The 9,130-nt window shown below is 34.7% G+C and overlaps 1 protein-coding gene across 3 annotated transcripts; it reads left to right on the top strand.

Annotated features, from left to right (window-relative positions):
• Positions 1 to 686: 686 nt before the first annotated feature.
• Positions 687 to 8,928, top strand: LOC116117019 (protein LEO1 homolog). Of its 3 annotated transcripts, none has more exons than XM_031403062.1 (12): positions 687 to 967; positions 2,477 to 2,820; positions 3,364 to 3,502; positions 3,587 to 3,772; positions 4,260 to 4,436; positions 5,326 to 5,457; positions 6,069 to 6,248; positions 6,325 to 6,456; positions 6,735 to 6,839; positions 6,935 to 7,186; positions 8,249 to 8,415; positions 8,544 to 8,928. In XM_031403062.1, exons 1-11 carry the CDS (start codon positions 848 to 850, stop codon positions 8,381 to 8,383), a joined length of 1,902 nt encoding a protein of 633 aa, XP_031258922.1. In that variant the 5' UTR covers positions 687 to 847; the 3' UTR covers positions 8,384 to 8,415; positions 8,544 to 8,928. The 3 variants fall into 3 exon arrangements, with proteins under 3 accessions (XP_031258922.1, XP_031258927.1, XP_031258914.1); XM_031403067.1 differs by having other exon boundaries at positions 688 to 967; positions 3,367 to 3,502; positions 8,540 to 8,928; XM_031403054.1 differs by having other exon boundaries at positions 688 to 967; positions 8,540 to 8,928.
• The last annotated feature ends 202 nt before the right edge of the window (positions 8,929 to 9,130 follow it).

Raw genomic sequence — 9,130 nt, 5'->3', positions numbered from 1 at the left:
CTCAATGGATATGTATGGATCTAGACTATCAGATCTACTTGTAAATCCTATATAAAGCTAGCCGATCTTAGGTTTATTCCATTCCAATCATTATATTTAAGTCAAAGTAATACAATAGAGTTTTTCTCCCAATCTTTGTTTTTTATGTTCTTGTTTCTCTTTGAGAGTTTGTGGGTTTATTTAGGCTTACTTAGTGTTTAATCCCGTGTTTGAGCACTAAGGTCGCACGATTAAAATAGGGTCGTGACCTGAGGCAACCTTGGCCAAGTTATGATGCCACCTCACATGTCACAACCATGCCATATGGTTAAATAACGGTCAGACTTGGCCACTTGCAATTAGGCTATGATCAGTTCCTATTATATGTAGAGGTTTCATTATGCATTTTTAAGGTGGTGTTTAGGTTTGTTAAATATTGTATAAATGTTAGGGGAAATGACTTGAGTTCCCTTTTGCCGTTAAACTTAATTTGAAATAGGGATGATGTTGATAGTTTTCAAAACCGAGGGTGAAATTAGTTTCAAGAAAGATAGGGGTCAAAATGTAATTTAGCCTTTACTTTAGAGAATATTATTAAAATAAAATAAATTTTAATGAGATAAGTAAAAAGCGAAACGAGTGCAGAGCGCCCATTAATAAGGTCTGACGTGTCAAAGATTCTGGGGGTTTTAGTCCTTTAGAAACTTTAACAACAGAAGCCCAAAACAAAATCAGTGATAACAAAAGCCACAGATCTGTGAATACACAATACCAAATAAAACGCAACGCACAGCCTCAATATTTACTCTCACTCTTCATCATCGTCATCAAATTCAAATCCACACAATCTTACACCGCGCAAGCAGAGATGGGGGAAGAGAAGAGGCACCTGATGATGCAGAATCTGTTTGGCGACGATCAGTCCGAAGAGGAAGAAGAAGAGATTGACTCCGAACACGAGTCCAATCCCCAGCCTAATTACGTTTCGGTAATTTCTCCTTTTTTTATCATTATTTTTATGTAATTATGTGGATTGTGCTAGGTTTTGTTTTGATTGATGATTAAACGGCGCGATTCGGTCGGTTTTGGCTTTTTTGAGGCGTTCTGTTTGGGGAATTGTATTGTTTGTGCCCTAAAGTTGTGTTAATTGATTCGGATATTTGCATGTATGTGTTGAGTTTTTGTCATGACTTAATTTGGTTATGTATTTGTTTATTCATTCAATTGTGCCCTGTGGAATTTGAGAGAGAGTGGAATGGGGTTGTGAGAAAGTCTGGGAATAAATAGTAGGAATGGTGTTTTTTGGTTTATGTGAAACGGAATGATGAGCTTTGGCAGATAGTAATTGTTTTATTATGATAATTTCATTGAAGGAATTTGGTTTCCTTTTAGGTTCTAGAGATGTTATATATATATATATCTTTTTTTATATAGGCTCTCTGCAGCTAATTGGTGAGCAATGAAGAAAAATTATTTTGTTATGGATTTGTGCAGCTATGGCAATTTTTTTTGCATTATATGGTTAGAAAGGAATAGGAGAAATTTTGTGGATACGAGTGCCATATCTTTCTATGTAAGTGCAAATATATTCGCTCCTAGAAAAATATGAGAGTTAACTTTGTCATTCTTCTTTTCATACAAAACATGGTTTCCCACTTGTATATTTGCTTATACGAATGAAAATCCATTATTATATGAGAAGAAGAAAACGTGTTGTTTATAGCTGTGCCGTATCTTCAGATGTATCTTTTAAGGAGTGAATATGCGAATATGCGAATATATGAATGAGAAACTATTTGTTGTATGAAAAGAAGAATTATAAAGTTGATTCCCGTATATTCTTTCCTAGGAAGCTGCGGACTTAACTCTTTATTATTCTTCTTGTCATACTATAAATGGTTTCTCATTTGCATATTCCCTTGTACGAATGGAAATCAATTTATTGTATGACTAGACGAACATATGTTGTTTCTACTAGTGCTATATCTTTAGATAAACAAAATCAATTTAAACAACATAAGTAAAAAATATGATGGTAGATTAGGGATACGTTATCATTGAATTGTAGTTGTTAACTCGGAGATCTCTGATCTGTAACAGTTGTTTCCTTTTAAAGTTTAATATCTCTAATCAAGGATGCTTGATCACATTTACCATGTAAATGGAATGGGACAAAAACAGTTACTTCTTACTGATTCTCCATGTCAAAAGAAACTTAATTCTATGGCACTGGTAATTTATAATCTGACACTGTGTCCTATTTTTACAAAAATTGGACATTTTATATTATTCTATTTTAGAAATAACTGTAAACATGCATCCATACCTTATATTCCTGTTGATGCTTTAGCTGAATGGTTTGGATGACTTAAAAGCACTCTTGACAAATAATTTTTCTGTATTATTTGGCAGCACAGATATTCTCCACTGCTCATGACTAAAATCAAAATATATTTACTTATTTGCAGCATAATAATTATCATTGTTGTATGTTTAGGATGAAGCCGAGGGAGGGCTGGAGGTTGATGTTGAAGGTGAAGGTGAAGTACAGGAGGGACATGGGGAGGCAGATGTGGAAAGTGAAGGTGAAATGCGTGATGTAGAGCCTGATCCTGGAGAAAGTGAGGGTGAAAGAGATCAAAGTTCTCAAGAGGTAGATGTTGTTGATCAAAGGGAAGAAAGTGAAGCAAAATACACAGACAGTGATGAGAAAGAAGAATATGGTCAAAGAGTAGTGACAAGCAGGAGAAGGGAAGTAATTGAAAGTGGATCAGAGAGGTCTGAGGAAAACCATTACCCTGATAATGAAGATGAGGAGGTTGATCAGGCTAGAAGTCAAAGGTAATTAAATCTCTCTTTTGTTCACTCATTCTGTTATGTGCATTTGTACCCATACCTGTCTTAGATTTGGATTGGGTTACATGCTAAAGCCATATTGGAACTCCATGTTTACAAGCTTCTCTTACATGTGGATGTTGCTTGCAAGTATTCCGAAGTAGATGGGGAGGACGAAACGAACTAGGTGGAGAAACAATCAAGTTCCTTTTAGCTTATCATGTGAAGAAATGTAGTATAGTATAGCTCATTATAGAATGTCTTTCTAGAGTTTCTTATTTGTTTGTAATGAAAGGTGGTTGTTTCTTCTGGTTGGACATTTTTTTATTGATAGGCTTGCCATGCATGACTTGTTTGCTAAACATGTTTGTTATATCATTAAATTGAAAGAAAGGTTCTTAAGATAATTCTTTTAAGAAAATCTTTTGCATCTAAACTTGTTTTTACAGTGATCTGTATTGACTGTTATGGACATTTCCTTTTAATTTTATTTTAATATAATTTCACAGTTTCTTATCAAAATTCTACTGTGGACATGTGACATTTTAGCAGTCGGTCACCTGGGGAGGAGAAGGATCAGACACATATTTTACACTCTGCTGCTGAGATTCGTGATGTGTTTGGTGACTCAGATGATGAAGACGTTCCAAAGTATGCAGTTCGGAATGACATTGATCAAGATTCAAATGTGAGTATTATTTATGTATTTTTTTGGTTCTGTCATTTATTCATGTATTCAAGGTTACAAGTAAAATATATTTTCATTTATTAGAGATCTCCTATGGAAGATGAAGGGAGCTATGAAAAAAGTTTAAGACCAGAAGATATGGTGCCTGATGAAGATATGCAGTATGAGTCAGAAGAGGAGCAAGTTGAGCCCAAACCTAAAGAGAAGCCACTTGGCCCGCCATTGGAGCTAGAAATTCCATTGCGTCCACCTCCAGCTGATCCAACTAAGGTGCATCTTCTTTCTTCAGCATGCTGCTTCATAATATCTGAAATTACTAGTCATCTTGATTTATGTGGTGGAATCTAGATTAAATGGAAATTTTGTTTTGCATGGCATGAAATGATGAAGCTAAAAGCATTTACATGGTGTTTGTGGTTGTGTTCAATTGGTTAATGATTTCAGATTTTAATATGAGACCAGTTGCACATCTTTCTGATTATAAAATGCTAAGACTAGGTTGCACTCGCTGAAGTGTGGAAAGTGAGCCTTGGGATTACCTGTTTGGGAAGGACTTGTTTAACTCAAAATTTAATTTAAATTTACCCTTAGAACATTTTATTTTTTATACTTCTCTCTGGGAATCTTTTGTGGTGTGTTTTGATGGTTTTTCTACACATATCATGCCTTGAAAGAATGTTTTACTGGAGAAAGTTGATGAAAATGTCAATTCCTTGACTTGGGCAGAATTTAATTTGGAGCAGTTATCTTTTTGCAGATGAATATGATCAAAGTTTCTAATATAATGGGCATTGACTCAAAGCCGTTTGATCCTAAGACATATGTGGAAGAGGATACCTTTGTGACAGATGAGTCTGGATCAAAAAAGCGTATACGCTTGGAAAACAATATAGTGCGCTGGAGGGCTGTTAACAAACCAGATGGCTCAACATCGGTAAGTAAATTCCATTTACTTAGCATGCTGGGGCATGCATGTCAGCATATGTGTGAATTCGTACTTGCATATGTATTCATTACCATTTGTGTGATGTAGTTATATAGATTTTCATTGCTTTCTTGGTTTCTTAAATTAATCTTCTGTAATTTTTGTTCTTCAACTTTTATCATTACAAATAATAATACATGATATTGAGGTGAGTCACACTGTTTGAAATTAATAGTAAAACTAAACTACAGAAATGCGTTGAACTTGCGAACTATAGATAAGTTTATAGTTTTTCCAGTTTTGCTCATGTTTCAGAGATTTGCATCTAACATGTTAATCTTATGTCGTCATACTGCAATAAGTAGATACGAAACTTATCATGATGCCAAGTTCTTCCTTTATTTCCTAGCGGCAAGAAAGTGTAATGATACTTTTCAAAGAATTTTCATTTAATTATAATTAAAAAATTTTAAGATAGTTCTGAAGGTATGTGCTTACTCTATTGATATTAAAAAAAATTTATTTAATTTGAAAGAAAAAATTGTTTTTCACTATGAGGAGGTGATTGGATTTAATGAATACACAAATTTAGGATTAAGATTCTATTAGGATGACGTTTCTTGAGGATGGTCAGCTTTTCATGCATATTTTATTGTCAACTGGACTCATATTTCAATGTCTGTAACTTCACCTAAAACATATATATTAGGATTATCTTTAAAAAAAAAGAGAGATAAGAATTATCCATCTACCCATCGATTTTTGAATCTGATGCCAGAATAGGGTTACTGCTGCTGCTGTTTTACAGAACGATACATTTTCTGGTCTGCTGCATTACTTTCCTTTTTTTTTTTTTTTAATCATGTTTTGTCTTTTACTCTTTCCTTTTCATTTGTAGTATGAAAGCAATGCACGCTTTGTGAGATGGTCAGATGGCAGTTTACAGTTATTAATTGGGAATGAAGTTCTTGACATTTCCGTCCAAGATGCGCAGCATGATCATGCACATCTTTTCCTTAGACATGGAAAGGTAGCTTTTCAAATCCATTTGATATGCTAGTTGAGAAAATAATATTTTTAATCTTTTACTCTCTTCTGTGGCTTCTCAAAAATCAATAGTCTTATTAAATTTGATTTTCTCCAGAGTATTGGTTCATTTAGTAACATTCATTTCATACTCTGATCTGCCTTCTTGGAGTTCTTAACCTTTAACAAAAACATTATTCTTTACAGGATAATAGAATGCAACATCTCTTTTCTTGCTATGTATCTCTCTGTACATTGACCCATCACTGTTTTGATGGATTTTATGGGTTTGATTGGTTCTTTCATCCGTGTATTTATTGGAAATGTCCTATGTAAATAATTTCTTATTCTTCAGTCAGTTTAGTGGTCTTGAATCAGCTATCAAGACCTTGATTTTGGCTTTTGCACAAATATACATCGAACACTTTTGGTTTTGGGTTCTGTTTCCAGCCCCTGATCCTTCCTTACTGGCCTTGAATCTCATATGAGAATAGTTAGAATCTTTATGTTTGTAGAGTTCAGCCTTCACTCCTTTTCAAGTGAACCATACACGAATATTTTGTGTAATAGGTGAGCTGGACTTATGAAGAGTTTTTCTTTTATTCTTATATGCAGGGTGTCCTCCAATCCCAAGGAAGAATTTTAAAGAAGATGAGGTTTATGCCATCGTCCCTATCATCAAATTCTCATAGACTTTTGACTGCTCTTGTTGACTCACGACATAAGAAGGTTTATAAAGTTAAGAACTGCATCACAGACATTGATCCTGAGAGGGAAAAGGAGGAGAAAGAAAAGGTAACTAATTACTTGAGGTTATGGTGGGGTGTGTTTAGTATTTGGAATTCCAATTTGTTGTGCTTTTGGTTTGTAGGCTGAAAGTCAAACAATTAGAGCTAATGTACTTCTAAACCGGAAGAGGGAAAAGGTAAACCGGAAGTACACGCATACCGTAGACAGGAGGCGCCAACTTTCAACTGGGTATTTGGAGGATGCTTTAGAAGAGGTCTGCACCTGATATAAGTTTGCCTTTCGTATATTTGTTTTTCTTGTCTCATCACATTTTGGGGAGTATATATATTTGATGTTTGAAATGTATTTTTTTCACAACATGCTTGAATAATCTGTCTGTTATCTTTTCAGTTTGTATTACCTTTGAACAAATATAAATGTTGTGTATCAGTTGACGATTAAATATACACCCATTTCCCCCCTTTTTTGGGTTGTCTTTATTGGATCTATTTGAACCTGAATCACATTTGTTGATTGTCCAATTTTGATCAGGATGATGAGACAGATTATCATGACTCTCGTCGTTCTCGCCGACGCTTTGAGGAAGAGCTGGAAGCTGAAGCTCGAGCAGAGAAACGCATTATTAATGCTAAAAAGGTATTGTAAATTGCTCTCTTTGAGTAGATTTCTTTTTCATTTACTTCAAAATGTTTCTTGTTTGGTGACTCCTCTCCTTCTCTTTGTGTTATTAGTCACAGGGACACAGGGACATCCCTCGGAAATCATCCTTACCAGCTGCTAAATCGTCAAGGCTGCCTGTGGATTTCTCTGATAGTGAGAGAGAGGAGTCTGAGTATGAAACTGATGGAGAGGAAGATGAGAGGTCTCCTCCACGTAAGAGGGTTGAGGAGCCAGAACAGGAATATGAAGAGGAAGAGGAGGAAGAAGAGGAGCATGAAGAAGAGCCAGATATTAACAGGGCATCTGAGGAGGAGGAGGCTGAGGTATGCCATTTAGTCTAAATATTCCTCATGCATCAGTGCCATGACAAGTAAAATTTAAAATTTCCCCTGGGAGTTCACTGTACTCCTGCATTTGTGTCACAAAAAGTTCTGATACTTCCTTTTTGGACTCTTATTTTCTCATGTGTTGGTTCTTTCAGTTAAATGACATTGAAATTTCAAATCGCCTTTAAACTCTATTAACCCTTTAAATGATTTTCAGTTTTTTCAGGACATTTATTATTTCCACATGGTTTTAATAATGATAATAATGTTTGTTGTTATTGGGAAGGATAGTGGGGTAATTTTAAATTTACTGGTTTGTGTCTCTTTGCTTGAGTGTTAAAGAAACAGACACTCCTTGTTATTGTCCTTTGTTACTTTGAACTGAGAAGAAGAAGAATATTCTTGTTATTGTTGTTGTTATTCGGAAGAATAGGGGCTTATGTGTGTATTTGAATGGCTGCTCTGTGGAACAGGCACTCCTTTAAGAATTGATAACATTATTCTATTTCAATCTGTTGTGATCTTAGTGTAAATTGTCTTGTCTAAAGAAGGTTATTTCACAAGTGTCTCTGTGGAACTGCATTCTTTTAAGAAGAGTATTTCTTATTGGGCTTATGTATGTGTTTGTATGGATGCTCAGTGAAACACCTTTAGAAGCGATAACATGATTTATAGTTTTAAAGTATTTTGTGAGGGTAAATTGCCTTGATCATCTCCTGAAAGTATTTGCAAAAGAATGATAATAGCAGTCTATAACTGGAAAGTGATAATTGACTCTGTATATTGAAGAGGCTACACCTTTTGTTTGCTGAATAACTTCAAACGTGTGGCAGGGTCGTTTCAAATTTTGGGTGATATGTTAACTTCCAACATTAGATTCAGATCTGGTGAATTTTAATAATGTATTGATCTAGGTAGTGTGACATTGTTAGTTTATTTAAAGATCTAGTTGTTGAATGCTTCGAAGTGTTGCATGGAGACAGAGCATGCTTTAGTTCATCTGCGGTTATAATGTCAAGATTCTCTTTTAACAAAAATGTTGGCATTTTATTTCTTCAGGAACCTAGGCAAAAAGGAAAGGACTCTAGAAGCAATCTCAAGCGCAGGGGAATCGAGTCAGATGAGGATTCTCCTCCAAGAAAGATGCCAACACATCGTCGAATGGCAGTTGTTTATGACAGTGATGAGGAATGAAAACAAGAACTTTCTTGAGACAGTATGACAAAGTAAGTATCTCATATTTCTGAAGTTCTTTCTATAGTTACAGTAGGATTTTGGGTAGAAAAGCTAGGCAACGTTTTTTAGACCAAAAGTTTCTAATTGATAGTCCTAATAAATTTCCTGAATCAGCCAGATGTGATCCGGGCCATTAATGCAATTTTTCCGCACAAAAGTGGTTCAGTTGGTGTCAATCTTCAGAATGTGCTGAGCCAATTCCCTTGCATCTGGAGGTAAAATGAGAGAGAAGCTTCGTCGGGGCAGATTTGAATTTAAAAATTACAGCAAGTTATATATCGATCAAACTTTTTTTTTTTTTCACATCCTCTTTATTATCTTCCCAATTTCACAGTTTATAAGCAGGACTCGTGTTGACTGCATGTATAGAGAAAAAAGACTAGCATTTTAAGGTTTTTCTGATATTATTCTTTTTCCTTACTGCCATAAATGATTTGAGTCACCAGTTACTATAAGGATTTATGGGAATGTAGATTGATGAAAATGTGTAAATTATTTCTTGATAGGCGGTAATTTTTTGCATTTGCTGAATTTTTCAGAAAGCAAGAAGCCCCAGAAAGGGTCTTCTTGTATTTCATTCTTTCCTAAAAAACAAAAAGAATTATATGCAAATAGCAATTCGTAATAATAAACCTAAGAGTTATGGTAGTGTACTTTGAAAAGTTTTTTTTTTTTTTTTTTAAATAAATAAAATTTTCAGCTCAT

Source organism: Pistacia vera, unplaced genomic scaffold, assembly GCF_008641045.1.
Source record: "Pistacia vera cultivar Batoury unplaced genomic scaffold, PisVer_v2 Contig123, whole genome shotgun sequence".
Classification (NCBI taxonomy): Eukaryota; Viridiplantae; Streptophyta; class Magnoliopsida; order Sapindales; family Anacardiaceae; genus Pistacia; species Pistacia vera.
The sequence above is the reverse complement of the archived record's forward strand: the minus strand, read 5'-3'. Positions and strand labels throughout refer to the sequence as shown.

What these genes read in the sequence shown, in the direction of transcription:
- LOC116117019 (XM_031403062.1), top strand. Translation starts at nt 848, where the DNA reads ATGGGGGAAGAGAAGAGGCACCTGATGATGCAGAATCTGTTTGGCGAC. An exon ending in CTCCAGCTGATCCAACTAAG is followed by an intron (nt 3,773 to 4,259) that starts GTGCATCTTCTT and finishes ATCTTTTTGCAG; the next exon opens with ATGAATATGATCAAAGTTTC. An exon ending in TTTTCCTTAGACATGGAAAG is followed by an intron (nt 5,458 to 6,068) that starts GTAGCTTTTCAA and finishes TCTTATATGCAG; the next exon opens with GGTGTCCTCCAATCCCAAGG.